Source organism: Parasteatoda tepidariorum, chromosome 6, assembly GCF_043381705.1.
Source record: "Parasteatoda tepidariorum isolate YZ-2023 chromosome 6, CAS_Ptep_4.0, whole genome shotgun sequence".
NCBI classification, from domain to species: Eukaryota; Metazoa; Arthropoda; class Arachnida; order Araneae; family Theridiidae; genus Parasteatoda; species Parasteatoda tepidariorum.
Window position 1 is genome coordinate 83,408,605 of NC_092209.1, and position 15,927 is coordinate 83,424,531.

At 30.4% G+C, this 15,927-nt stretch overlaps 1 protein-coding gene across 1 annotated transcript in view; it reads right to left on the reverse strand.

Annotated features, from left to right (window-relative positions):
- The window catches only part of LOC107455537 (uncharacterized), a 53,144-nt gene that overhangs the window by 28,310 nt on the left and 8,907 nt on the right, over window positions 1–15,927 (reverse strand). Inside the window, exons 5-7 of the mRNA XM_071181869.1 lie at window positions 12,939–13,055; window positions 10,546–10,665; window positions 7,897–8,505 (exon numbers count right to left, since the gene is read on the reverse strand). Of these exons, the coding sequence (XP_071037970.1) occupies window positions 7,897–8,505; window positions 10,546–10,665; window positions 12,939–13,055 (846 nt within the window). The remainder of the gene's footprint in view (window positions 1–7,896; window positions 8,506–10,545; window positions 10,666–12,938; window positions 13,056–15,927) is intronic.

Here is a 15,927-nt window from a genome sequence, read left to right on the forward strand (position 1 = left end):
TAAGGGATACTCCTCCAGCAACCCTCTTCAAGCCTCATCTTAGTTCTTCACCCCTCCGATTTCGACAGTTGAAGATTGATTAAGGATTACGCCCACTGAAGAGGGGAAGAATTCGTGTGACGAAGGAGCTCGCACACGTGTCGTATTTTATACTGCTTCTATTTTGGCATTAAATATGAGTATTTACTAAATAACGACCAGTTCGTTTTAACGACTATTTTACTTTACTTCAGTTTTTAGTTTGTTTTTTTTTTATACTTATTTTATCATTAAGTATGATTATTTGTTAATAACTATAAGCTCGCTATAACGCCAATTCCATTTTTTATTGTCAATTATCGTTATAATGGATTTTTATTGTAGAATATTATTAAACAATGTCAAAAATTAAAATTGGAAAAAAGTCAGATATTTAAAATTTGATTTCTCAGAAACTATTCAACCGATTTTTTCCAAATCCAATACTTTGTCATGCAAAATTACTTTATGTGAAAGATTGTATACTTTACAATTCAAAACTTTGTCCACTAGTATTAAATACAATGAAAAATATTATAAATATTAATTAAAAATTATTAGACGAAAAAAGTGTATATTTATTCAGAGAAAGAGAGCTTGCGTGTCTGATTTCATAACTTAATTAATAGTAAACACTAATTAATTATAATATTCGTGATCAACCTTCCTAAATCATTAAGAACCAATTGTATGCAAAAAATTTGATAATTGGAACAAAAGTTATTTAGGATATTTGTTCTTTTTTCTTTACTTGTGCCTTTCTTATCAACCTTAAAAGCTTAAGAATTAACTAACATAAACCGCATTATACTTTGTTAAAATTGTTTTAGGAAAATCCCGTCAACATAAGAAATTATGCTTTTCTACAAATAGTATGCTATTTTTGTAACCACTGCAAGATGCAACAGCTAGACTGGTAGGTCCAGTTAGGTCTATCTTTAACAAACGCCCTTTATGCTAATTGTGAAAATGGCGAAATACGTAACTGTGAAGAAAAGCCTTAGTTTTGGGAAAATGAAAAGTGTGGGTGATCTATTTTTTTAATATTGATGATATATTTTTTAATATTAACAATGTTTAATAATATTCTACAATAAAGTTGTCCCAACACTGTCATATGTTAGCTTTTAAAAAATTTCAAATATTGAGTATTATTCATTAATTTTGATGCATTTCGTCTAAAATAGGGTGACTAGACGTCCTCAAATCTTAAGGACAGTCCTCAAATTTCCTTTATTGTCCTCAAAAAAAATTTCTAACTCTTTGAGGACAAATTTTTTTCTCACATTTAAACATGTTTCTCTGAAGTCCACAAAGTCCTCTGAAAACATAATATTTTATATGCAGTGAAATATCAAAAAAAAAATGAAAAAAAAACTTGAAATGCGCATGTTTTTCTTTTTTTTTTTTAACAATATGGTATTATCTTACAGAGAATACAAACGAAAAGCAAAATAAGCCCCATGCTAAAGAGGGAAAACGGTATATATGCTCGTCTTTAAATAATTTCAGCAAAGAAATAAACATATTTCATTAATCATGCACTCATTCGTTTTACATGCTTTCAAATACAGAACATTGTGTTATATTTTAAAAGTGTTCAGTAATAAAGAAAATGGTTCAGCCAAACAAACAAAAAATCTTTGTTTCACATAAAAATTAATATTTTTCATAAATATATGGGTATTTTCAAATCATAAAATTTTTCGAGGACGCTCCTCTGATTTGTCCTGAAACCACAGTTCATATATTTGGTCACCTTAGTTACCAATTTTTTTCGGTTACAGAACCCTAAATAATCGAGCATTTTTTATTCGGAATCCTTAATATATTAATATAATTCATTAACACCCGTGAACATATTAACCAAAAGTAGACTATTTATTATTTTCACAATATGTATTTAATGTAAAAAATGGAGCAGTGGTGGGTCAGGGGATAGAGAGTTCGCCTTCCAGTGTGATGAACCGGGTTCGAATCCCAGCGATGGCTGGTGGATACGATTTCCTCATCCGGCTTGCACCGACCACGGTGCTGGCGTAAAATATCCTCAGTGGTAGACGGATAGTGGATTAGAGTTCCCTTGCGGTAGAGCTAACCGTGAAATTTTTTCGTGGTTTTCCTTACCATGTAGCGCGAATGCGGGTTAGTTCCATCAAAAAGTCCTCCACAAAGGCAAATTTCTCCCAATACTTCATCCAGGAGTTCCCTTCTCTTCTGAATTGGGTTCAAAATTACAAGGATACGAAGTTGAACATTAGTAGTCGTAAACCCGAAAATTGGGTCGGCTGTTCAACGACGGTTATATTATAAAATAAAATGGGAAGAAGGAAAATGCTTTTCAACGATCGTTTTTTTTTCCAATAAGATTCTTAAAATAATAGGTTTTTATAACAAACAGTTAAATTCCTGGGACTGGAGTTGTATCTAGTCTAGTTCTGAATTTGTCTTGATGACTAGCTGAATAAAATAAGCTGAATTTATACTTCTCGAAAAAAAAGGAAAAACTCTTCTAAACGTTTAAAATGGTTATCATAGAAACATAATTCATTATTCTTAAATTTGGTCATTTTATTTTGAATTGAAAAGTTCGACGAGATATACTAGTGCAATTTTTATGAATTTTGCTATGACTTTCTTTTATTATCATTTTACTTAATTTCCTAAAATTAACCAAACTAACAAAGAAATCATGGTTTATGGTTTTGATATAAAAACTTAATTGCAATTTTCAAAATCATTACTGATTTTAAAAATTTTAACTCTCAGAACCCCAGTGACTCTTCCCCGCGGAAGATCCGCGGAACACAATTAGTGAAACTCTGGTATCGAGGATAAGAATTTCACCTAATTAGCAATTTTTAAAAAAGTTTGATAACTTTTAAAATATATAAGTTCTGTTCTAAAGTCGACATAATTTTTACAGCAAGATTGTTTATATAGTTTAAATCATAACTTTACATCATTTACCATATTTACTGCATTTAAACAGCTTATTTTCCTTGGCGCATGCGCAATAAAAAACACTGTTAAGCCTTTTTACTTACTGTCTGATTTCGAATTGCGTATAATCTTGGCCTGGCAGACGATCGCAGTCAATAAAAGAACAAAACACGATACCAACCGGGGATCCATGTTAAAAATTAAAGCAGAAAACAGATATATTTCTGTTTCTTTTTATATTAAGAGAATATTACAAGTGTTTTTCACTGAAGAATGTCATACATTGTCTTAAAGAATATTTTTTTCCCATTCTTCGAGTATTGAAATGTCATGGAAAATGTTGACATTCGAACATATGTTTTATGACATTTAAGTTTTATTTTTAAAAAAAGGAAACACTGAAAAATAGAATCTATTACATTCTTCTACTTTTTTGAAATTTAATAAAAAATATTTTTGAATATTTCATTTTGGTGGAAATTTGTGCGACGTTAACATTTAAGTAGAGTAATTCTCTATTATTTAATTTATCATTTTAAAACCAAATTCTGACAAATTTCTATTTTTCATTGAATAGTGTTATAACGTTGACACAAAATTTTTCTACACTCTGTAATACTCAAAATGAAGAGTTTATGGACAGTATAATATAAGTCACATTTCTAAATTTATTAGAGAGAGCTTTTCGTGAAAAATGGTTTTCCGACGATTTCCATGTAAGCACTGTGTTTTTATTTTTTGTATCATGCTGTTATTTATTGAAAATTCCGTTAGTCTTTCAGACCATTTACCTAGAAACAATACTAAAGAACAGTTTAATGTAAAAATAGCACCTTTAGAAAGACCTTTAAATGTCTAAATATTAGCGAGATCTAAATTTTTAATCAAGTTGGATCCTTTTTCATTAGATAAAATGATAGTAACAATTTTGTCCCCAAAATTTTTTGCCATAATATTTTTAAAGCAGTTTAAGAGCGAAACTGATGCGATATTGCATCAAAAAAATTTATCTTACTTAATAAATTAAACTTATTTAATTTTGACTAACCTAATAAAAATCATAAAATCGAATGAAAAATTCGATACAATTTTTAAAACATCTACTTCATGCAATAAATTATAAGTAAATCAAATACAAGTTTATTTGCTTTTCGCCTATATTTTTTATTCTTCACTATTCTTAATTATTTTTTAATCATTCGAGTTTTAAATCGTTTATAGGATGATTTGGAGTTCAATTTCTAACTCTTACTTGAATAGTTTGGAAATCAGTTTCTAATTATTAATTAATTCATTCGAAATTGCGTTAAGAGTCATTAATTAAACTTAATTATATACTATTGATTGAATAACTTAAAAATGAATTGTATTCATTCAACTCATTTGCTAATGAATTACGAATTATTAATTGTATAATTTTGAGCACAATTTTTAACTATCGACTGAATAATTTAAAAATGAGTTTCTAATCATCATTTAACTCTTTCGGATTTATGTTTATTATTAGATTCGGATTTTTATTAGATTATATTCGGATTATTTTGAAGAATTTTGAGCTCAACTTCTGAACATGAATTGAATAAATTGAAAATGATTTGTAAATCACTAATTAACTCATTCGGAATTGTGTTAAGAATCATTGATTGAGTAATTCGAAGTTGAGTTTCTAACTAATAATCAAGTTATTTCGAAATAAGTTGCCAAAAGAGAAAATCGGAATTCGGTTAAGAATCATTTAATGGTTAATTTGAAGTTGAGTTTCTAACTATTAATTCAATGATTTAGATGTGTCTTGCCAATCATTAACTAGATTTATCAGAATTTAATTAAAAGCCATTGTAATTAGATAATTTGAAGTTTAGTTGGTAATAGTTTATATGAACCAAACAATGTAATACGGATTTTAAAGCTTCAATAGATCTTCTACAAATAAAAATTATATATTTTAATTAAATGTTTACCACTTATGTTTTTAAAATGGCCTATTTGCATTTTATTACTTTTTAACAACGTTTATGTTACATTTGATTTAGTTGATTTTGGAACACTTCTCAAAAAAAAGTAATGCTTAGTTTCTTTCTAAGTAATAGTAATAGGAGTCACATAAAATTTTCTGACCATCTTGTTGTTGCATTGTATTTTTGACACTTTGCTGTAAAGAAAGAAATAGTTATGCATAGTACCATGAAGTACAAAAAAAATATTAATTTCTATTTTGTTATTACTAAAATATACTCATTCGAATCGTCTTTCAAACTTTTTACTTAAATATGATCATAAAAACCATGATTTAATGATGTGGTAGTATATTATGCTAATTTTATAATAGAAGGAAAAATTAATTTTAATATTCAAATTATTGAAATATCACAAACAATTCTTTAAAAACGTAAATCATAAATTAATAAAATGTATACAAATTTCAAACGTTATGATCAACAATTCTAGTCATTAATAAACAGTATTTTGTGAACATTACAAATCTTATGCGCCAATTAACAATATTTATTAGTATTGCAAATCCTCTATACAGCGTAACAATAATTATACTCATAAGAAATATACAGATATTCAACGTTTATACAAAATACAAAAACATCTATACAAATTTCAAACGTTTTGATTAAAAATCTTATTCATTAGCAAACAGTATTTTACAAATACAGTCAAACCCCGCCATAGTGAACACGACTTATAGTGAACTCCCGGATATAGTGAACGAAATGCTCGGTCCCGTACCTTGCAATACGCGTATAATGTTATTTTTAGTGGATATAGTGAACCAAAAAAGTGAGGAAGTTGGATATAATGAACTTTTTTCTGTCTTCGACTGATTTCCCCCCCATTTTCTTTGCAAATAATTTTGAAATTTCTACTTCAAAATAAATACATATACCGATTTTTAAAACCATCTATAGAAACTACTTTTATGTGCTCGAATGGCAGGTTAGACAGGTTTAAAAAGCGGAATAACAGAAATTCAGGAAAAATTATCTGAGAGTCGGGAAGTGTTTCCATATCTGATGTTGAGGATTGCTCATCAGCTAAAGATTACTAATTTTTATTTGTACGCAAGACGAAGAGTGATGAAAAATAACACATTTTTTGCTACTACATAATATTTTTCAGTCATTTATATGAATATAATGTAATAAAGGGGAGGAGTTTGGGAACCATTAGTGAAATTGCCTGCGTAACGGATATAGTGAACTCCCGGTTATAGTGAACCGAAATTTCGGTCCCTTGACGGTTCACTATAGCGGGGTTTGACTGTATTACAAATCTTATTCTAAAATTAATAATATTTACATACATTACAAATCCTCTAAACAGCGTAACAATGTTTATATTTGTAACAAATCTCGTACATAGATGAGCAATATTTATAAACATAGAAAAATATTTAAAATTATTCTGTGATTTCTACTATGTCATAAACTAATCGTCAAGAGGTAGGATAATGAATTATGTCTATTTTTTGCGGGGCTTTGACGTAAAATACGCCCTCTTTTATTAGGCTCTGTACCGCAGTAGACGGATCGTAAAGACACGGCTCCCAGTAGAACACCGAAGTCAAGCATCACTGGCTGCGATCAGTAAGCGGGTGGGTGACCACTTTAAATAGCCTGCGTCGGGACCGAGGGGGCGCGTATCGGTCCTCGTTAAACTGTTCTGCAGTAAAGTGCTCGACTTCGCATGCAGATCGTCGGACTACCACAACAGGGGAGCCACCCCCTCTGCAGAGGATCCAAATTGCGATTGCCCGTCGTCTTCGGATCATTCTCAAGGATGTTTCCCAGACAGTCGCCAATAGTGCAGCTCTGGTGTGACGTAAATAAAATACCTAACTACCCTTTATTACGCTCTAGCATTAGAATTAAAACTCTTTATGTACTTCTCAGTGATGAGTACTTATTTTCCGCAGTAGGCAATTGATATTTCAGAAGGAAAAAAATCATCTAGCTATGGAATTTTTTTTTTAGTTTTGATTATTAATATTACATAAAATAGTTTCTTGATATGTTTTCAAAATTACTGAGTACTACAAATATTTTTTTGTGATATAATTCTCTAATTTTTGGTGAATTGAAAGCAATATGCCATCATTTAGTTTATTAAACACGTAATGGTTTATAAATACATTGGCAAAGAGGTGTAAAAACTATCAGCTGTAACAAACTAAATAGCCGCTTCAAACATTTAACAATCAAGATTATGTTGTGAGGGACGTTTAAGCAACTTTGTCACTTTTAAGATGTTCTATTTTTTAGCTAAATAACGAACAAGGATTTAGAATTTATAAGGTTTGACTTTTATGATAATTTACCAGCGTTTTAGATACGAGATACAGAGACTTTCAACTTGGTTTATGGTCAGACAGGACCATTTCAGAGGCTGTTTGATAAATAGTGTCCCACTTGTTTTTGACCACAATGTAAACAGGTAAAATTTTAATAGTTTTTATCTCTTAAACAACACGGTTTTTAGACAACCACGTTTTATTTTGAAAAATGTAAACACAAAGCCCTAACAGCTTCATTGTTCAAGATTTCTCAATATAATTTTCTGCTCCGCAAAAGGTTAAAATAATGAAATGCATCATCAATAGTCATGGTAATAGCTTTTTTTTTTTCATTTTCAAGTTTAACTGTCAACCGAGCCTGAAGCCAAAACGTAAATGCTTGCCTCACTCTTGCTCAAGATCAAAGGAAGCTACTTTTTGAACCTGGATGTGAACTGAGATTTTCTTCCTCACACAGTTACTGCAGAATTCGTTGCGTAATAGAAGCGGTTGAACTTTTTTCTGACATATTTGAGATTGTCAAAATTGAGGCTAATGTTTCATACTAAACGAAGCAGTTAGAAAGTCCAGACTATTATGCCTAGTTTGGAGTTTTTGCAAATCTTTAAGTTCGTCGTTGTAATTGAATATTTATCCTCCACCTCTTCTTCTTCTGTTTCCACTTCTACTTCGATTTGTTGCTCCTGATTGGCTATTTCCACTTTGATTGGAAGCTCTTGATTGGCTGTTTCCGCTTTGATTAGAGGATCTTGATTGGTTGTTTCCACTTTGATTAGAGGATCGTGATTGGCTGTTTCCACTTTGATTAGAGGATCTTGATTGGTTGTTTCCACTTTGATTAGAGGATCTTGATTGGCTGTTTCCACTTTGATTGGAGGATCTTGATTGGTTGTTTCCACTTTGATTGCTGTCTCTTGATGTGTTGTTTCTACTTTGATTGGTGGCTCTTGATTGGTTACTTCTACTCTCAATTGACTGCTGTTTGCTTTTGATACAAAAAGGATAGGAATCATTCGTTTTTAAGTAAAATTTTGACGGAAATTGCAATCCTCTTCGCTTCCTGGCATGAAATCCCATGACGGCTGTGATTGAGTTTTCAGTGGTGCAATTCTTCTTTTCGAAATCTTCATAGCTGTTGCATAGAACTCCGATGAATTGGCAACTGGAGTTTTTTACGGATTCTGAGAAAAACTCATTCGCTCGTTCGTGGTCACAAGCTGATGGAAAGAATTTTGCAGAAGCTGCAATTGAAATTATTATTGAGGTGTTAGAAATTGATACTGAAATATGACTTATTATTTTTCTAGGGAAAGTTACAGTTCGAAATTGCTATTGAAATATGATTCATTATTTTTTTAGGGAGAGCTACCTTTGGAAATTGCTTTTGAAGTATGATTTATTATTTTTTAGGGAGAGCTACGGTTGTAAATTGCCATTGAAATATGACTTATTATTTATTGTCTTAGGGAGGGCTGTGTTTGGAAATTGCTATGGAAATATGATTTATTATTGCCCAGGGGAGAGCTACAGTTGGAAATTGTCATTGAAATATGATTTTTTTTATTTTCTTGGGGAGAGCTACAGTTGAAAATTACGATTGAAATATGATTTATTAATGTCCGAGAGAGAGCTACAATGATTTTTTTTTTAAAAGCAACATATATTTAGTCTATATAACGCGCAGACTAAAACACAACGCTTACTTTTCGTGTTACTGTCCAAATTCAGATATGATATCTGATGATAAAGTTTAAAGGAAAAGACGCTGAATTATTTACGTGAATCAAAGGAGCTTATACCGCACAATTGTGTATTTCATTTTCTTGAAGATCATATCTCGCGAAAAAAATTTACGTTACTTTTTAATAATTTTAAAACTTTTAAATATTAAGTTTTTACTACATTTCAAACTATGTAATTTTAAATAACAAAATACAGAACTGTAATAAAATTAGTTGAATAGTTCTTCAGAAATGGAAATTTCAAAATATGAATTTTCGATATTTTTCAAACCATTCATCCAATTTCGTTCAAGTTTTGTATTTTGTTATTTTAAATTACGCAGTTTAAAGTGAAGTGAAAACTTATAGCTTAATTTCTACTACCCTAAATAAATTCTGAAATAAAAAATCTAGAAAATTATTTTTAATAAAAGTATGCTTTGTATGAAATCTTCGAAAAACAAGTTTAAACAATTTTTTGATACTTAAAAAAATATTATAAAATAAACAAAAAGAAAAAACTATTATTAAGAAGTTCAAACTTTCAAGCGCTACTCTGACAAAACTATCTTCCATATTGCGCCTACGCCTTATATTTTGATGGTTAAAATGCCAAAAAATATCCCTATAATATATAAAGGTAAATTATTCAGGCAAATGCTTTGTCAGACATTCGCTTTGTGCCAGGTTTCATCAATAAAAAAATTAATAGCGTAGCTACCCTTTTTGACACAGAATTTTTATTAAATATATTTTTCATACTTTTTTCATTATATTGTATTAATTTAGGTAAAAATAAATTAAAAAAATATTATATTTAGAATTTTAATAATTTATGGTTATGAAATACAGCATGAAACGTCGGGATCTTTTCTGCGTTAAAGCTAAAATCTTCCAAACAAGGCTCACTTCTAAATAATAATATTTCAAATTTACACTTATTTGTAATTACGTATTTTGATCTAAGAGAAACAGTTATTCATCATTGAAGTTTTTTTAATTTACAAAATCAATATCGGATAAATTTTTGAATATGAATGAAAAAAAAACAATTTCAAACTACTTTTTTTAGATTTTATATTTTAGTACAAATACAATAAGAGATTTTTATACCTAAGAGATTTTTTTTTGTAATTATTATTATAAAGTACAAAAAAATTTCTTTGCTTGCAATTTTTTTTAATGGCTGGTGCTGGAACTTTCGTTCTTAGGCTTCGGTATTAGAGCGTCGGAAAACAAATACCTAAAAGGGACACCGGTGGCCCATCTGCGTCAAAGGGTTAAAGTCTACCCCTTGAATCATACAGATTGCGTTTCGATTAGTGTTAAGCCGATCATTCGATCAAAAATTTAGTTTTTATTTATTTATTTTTTTTAATTTTAAGCTTTAACTAGATTACCATAATCGAGAATGTTTTTAACAAGGTTTTCTTCCAAAAGATTTCAAATTAGAAAATAAAAATCATTTTTAAAATTTCACATGAATATAAACCCTGAGTATAAAAATTTTATTAATTTTTTTTTTTTAACTAAACTAAAATATGCTCTTTTTTCACTCACAGTTTAACTCTCTGCCTAAAATCACTTCGCTGGTTCTTGACACCAGGTCACATCCCAGTTGGCTCTTTCCACCATTCGGGTAGAAATCTACGTGTCCTACAGGTTTTTCCATACCTAGTCCTGAAACAAAACATCAGAGAACATTTAATTACGTAAATAAATAAAAATATTTGAGACTTTCAGATTCAAAACTGGTTAAATTCTATCTCATAATTCATTTTTAAACATCTAAAGACATCATGCTTTTTTGGCATTTGAATTTAGATTATTTTTTTTGTACCACAATTTCTTTCAGATAGTAATCACCAAAATTATGCTATGTTGCTTTCCATGTAAAATTATTCCATTTTTGAATCTAGATAACTTTAAAGCAAGTAAAGCAGGTTTACTTAATTTATTTTTATTTTTAAAAAAATGCAATGTTACCTGCCTCATTTAAAGGTTTGACTTTTATTTTATTTTATGACAGTCGTTTGTTTAAACCGACCCAATTTTTGGGTTTACGACTGCTAATGTTCAACTTGTAATTTTGAACCCAATTTAGAAGACAAGGGAACTCCTGGGTCAAATATTGGAAGAAATTTGCCTTCGTGGTGGACTTTGTGATGGAACTAACCCGCATTTGCATTGCATGGAGAGGAAAAGCACGAAATTCTCCCACGGTTAGCCTGACAGCAAGATGACTGTAAACCATGATCCGGCTACCACTGAAGATATTTTTACGTCATTCGTTTGTTGGTTTAAGTGTATTGGTAAGTGTGTGTTGGTTTAAGTGTGGTACTGTGGTCGGTCCAAGCCGGATGCGGAATTCGTATCGACCAGCCATCGCTAGGATTCGAGCCTGGTTCACATCATTCGAAGGCGAATGCTCTATCCCCTGAGCCATCACGGCTTAAAAGTTTGAATTGCCAGCTTTTAAAGGAAAAGGAAAGGGTTTTTTTTTTAGTTTTTTAACGACAGAAAAAAAACAAAAATAATACAATTCAGCCTACCTTCTTTTAAGTTTGAATTTAATTTTTAAAGCAAATAATGAAAAATGAAGTCCCTTTTTATCAACATTAAACACAAAACATTTGAAGCTAAAATTTAAAGCTAATATGAAATTTCTAATTGAATTTTTACCTCAGTGAATTTTTTTTCTTGCTTCATTTTGAAATATGAATATAGAAATTTCTATTGATAAAACCGACAAAATAGTTTACAAACATGTAACAAGGAAAAAAACACAAAAATTATCCATCGAGGTCACAAATAGTAGTAAAAAATAGCATAATATTAATAAATAACGACACAAAAATCATTTTTTGTTTATTTCTAGCAGTGTTTCGAAAAGTTTTGAAAAAAATCAATTTTGATGCCATTTTTTTAACAAAGTTATGAAAATTGCCTAATATTTACTTAGAAATCTGTTAGATTATTGGAATTATGTTTGTATTAAAATACAAAGTCCAAAAAAAGTAATTTAAAATTTTTTTTTCTCATTCATATTCCAAAAGTTATCAACACTTTATTTTGTAAATTAAATGATAAATAACTTCAATGATTTTCAATGATAAATAACTGTATCTCTTAGATAACGGCAACCAAGAGCAAATAGGAAAAAATAATCAAGCCGTGTTTGGAAGATTTTACCTTTAACGCAGCAAAAAACACCGGTGTGTCATGTTGTATTTCATAACCATAAATTATAAAATAATTATAATATTTTTCACTTATTTTATTCTAAATTAATTTGAAATAATGAAAAAATTATGTAAATATTTTAAATAGAAAATCTGCGACAAAGGGTTAAACTGAAAAACAAATTCATTGGAATTTTTGCAATTAAATAACTCTTAGCAATTTCTTAAATCATTATATGAAACTTTCCTTAAACTTTTTAGAAAACAAAAATTAATTTAAAAAATTCAGTAGCAAGAATATAAAATAAAATAAATACTAAGTAAAATCTCTTAAACAGAAAAAAAAAATCTAATTTTTATGCAAACTGACTCAAAATTAAAAAAAATAATTTTTATACTGTTTTTCGAATCTATATAATTCACAAATTTGCCAGTAGCATATGGGAATTTTTTTTTAAACTTTTAAGACAAAAGTGTAGTTTAAAAAAACTATGATTTCTAAGTAGGTAAGGTCTTTTGAAAAATATAAAAAAATGTAAGAACTGTTTTCGATTAGAATAACTCAAAGGAATAAAAAAGAATACTAAGATTTTTCGCTATCAAATAGGTTTGGCTAATTTTAAATGCAAAGATCTCATTTAGAATACTGTAAATTTAGCAAATATGAGTTTTCTAGGCTTACATTGATAATCAATTTATAAAATATGGTATGAAAAAGCACGTACAATTTTATGAGATAGTTTACAATCTAAACACGTAATTTTTGTTTACCTTCCATAATGGAGTCAGCAGCACTTGTATGAATAACGTCAACAAAAAACGCATCTGAAGGATCTAATCTTACGGATTTATCATCCACTTGAAAATAGGGTCCTGCTGGATCTAAACCTGTTTTTGAGAAAGAATATACGCTCCTTAATATTGGGAGTACAAATTAGTTCGGTCCGTTTTTTTGTGTGGTTAAAAATGCATTTATTTCAGAACAAAATGAATGAACAGATTAATCGAAGAATTGTTCATCGCTGGCTTCTATTTTTTCCCACCTCTCAGCCAATTTTCGAATTCCATCTCGAAAAAATGTCTCGTCTTTTGAGGCGATCCAAGTTAGGAGTCAATTTTCGATTTCTGCGAAGGAAGTGAACCGGTGATCTGCAAAACAATGTTGCATCCGTCGGAACAACCAGTAATCAGAAGGAGCAATGTCCGACGAATACGGCGGGTGAGGTAAATATCCCACTTGAGCGTTTCCAAATAATTTTTTACGAATTTTGCGACATGAGGCTGACCAACATCATGCAGAAGATTAACTTTGTCATGTCCTTGCTTGTATTCCGGCAGTTTTTCTCGTAATGCACGGCTCAAACGAATCAATTGTAGCCTATACCGATCGCCCGTAATGCAATCTCCAGATTGTAGCAGCTCACAGTGCAATGGCATTCACCATTCTACATTTACCATTCTTGAAACGTGGAAACCATTTCCTACATGATTTATCAGTTGGAGCATCGTCACCATAAACTTCTACAAGCATTCGATGTACTTCAGCTGCACTTTTCGTAAAATTAAAGCAGAAACATAAAACCTCCCGCAAATGCTGCTTAGTTTCCACAAAATTTGACACATTCAACAAATTAAAAAACAGGGTTTTTGTATGAAACTCTAAGCGATATAAACAGAATATTATTGACAGATGTCTAACCTCTCTGAAACCACCGAAACCAGCTGTCACTATGAAACATTCATGACAGCCTGAGCCATCTTTTGAAAACGGACCGAACTAATTTGTACTCCCAATATTAAATTAATATTTACATTAAGAGTATTTGCAATATTAACCCATTTAATAAAATAGTCTATGATTAGCTAGTATTAATGAAAGACATACATCTATTTATTTGAATAAAGGGTGTATCTACAGCTTTCTTCTTCGACCAGCACTACAATCGATTGCCATTTATGCCAATGTCAAACTGCTTTATTTTTTCTTAATCTATCTACAGTCCACAATTGATAGTAACTCTTCCGCTTTTCCACATTATCTAACCATCTTGTACTTGGTCTACCTCTCTTTCTTTTTCCTGCTGGCTCGTGGTCCCGTAGTAAACTGATCGTAAAGACACGGTTCCCAGTAGAACACCGAAGTCAAGCATCACAGGCTGCAGTCAGTAAGCGGGTGGGTGACCACTTGGATCAGTCTACGCAGGGACCGAGGGGTGCAATATCGGTTCTCGGTCAACTGTTCTAACGCAAAGTGTTCGACTTCGCAAGCAGGTCGTCGGGCTACCAAAACATGGGAGCCATCCCCTCTGCAGAGGATTAAAATTGCGATGGCATGTCTTCGGATCATCCTCGGGGATGATTCCCAGACCGTCGTCAATAGCCCATTGTGCAACACTAGTGCGACGTAAATAAAGAACTTACCTACTTTCTGTCTTTTGAAGAGTTTTTTTTATCCGTAACTTGCTGATCTCATGATTTGAAAAAAAATATCATTAAAATTTGATTCGATTTTGATTTTTTTAAAATTGTATGTATGTAGTATCCGTTGCACGTAGGGTTTTTTTTAAATCTCTGAAAATGGCGGTGTTTTAAAAAAAAATTCAAAAAAGGACGTAAAATAAGTCTGACTTCTTATTCACGAACTTCCATTTTGCGAATTTCTCTATTTTGCGAATTGTTTCGAAAAACCAAGAATATTTCGGAAATTTCTTCGTAAAATAACCTCCAAATAGCGAAGTTAATCTTCTATTTAACGAAATTTTCTTTCATATCCACTTTCCCTATTTCCCAAAATATTTCAGAACATTTCAAACTTGATAACGCATTCTATGGAGGAAATGATCCCGAACTGATTTTTGAAGCCATTTAAGTTTTAGAGCAAGCAGTAAAATCCCTTTCCTTTTTTGCTTGCATTTCAAACGAAAAACTCAGACAAAGAAAACAGATTTCATCAGTAGCAATTAAACTTAAGAACGCATGTAGTGATGTACGTTTAAAATTACTTTAGCTATAATTTTGTACACAAATTTAACTTTTTTTTAGTTGAAAATGTATGTAGCATGGTAGTGTAACACTGGAATATGTTTTGCTCCATTCTCGTTTTCTATGCAGATTTCTTTTATGACTAAGATTTATAAAATAAATAGTAGATACTAGTTTACAAGATAAAGGTGCATCGATTGCTATTTTAATTATGTCTAGTGTTTATGAATTTAAAACCTGTTTTGTGTTGTTTAAGTATTTTAAAGGGTGATTTTCTATTTAACGAATTTTCCATACAACGAACTTACTATCGGAATTATACGTAATATCAAAATTTGAAGTAAACCGTTCGAAAATTGTACTGATTAGACATACAGAAAGTAAAATAAATATATTTCCGAGTAAATTGCGATTAAAATTTTATAACTAACAGTAATGCATATCTAAACGATGCAGATCTCCATCATTGTCAACAACCTAAATGACTAGTCTAGGAGTTTTCCTACTCTATCTGCCCTCATACGTTCTTAGAGTATTAGAGTACTTAGAGTATCTTAGAGTTCTGTGGGAATCTTCATTTTGATCTTTGTATCTTGTTCGACCTTATCATTTTTTTTCTCATTATCTTTCTTTAGATTATGGCCTACATTTATTTCTAATTCTTCCAAAACTGTCAGTAACCCTTTGCAACCTTCTTTAACACTAGATTGTCCAAGGAAGTCATTTTGACTGCTTTTAAATTTCAGTTAGAAAAACAATGATGTTTATAATGACGCAA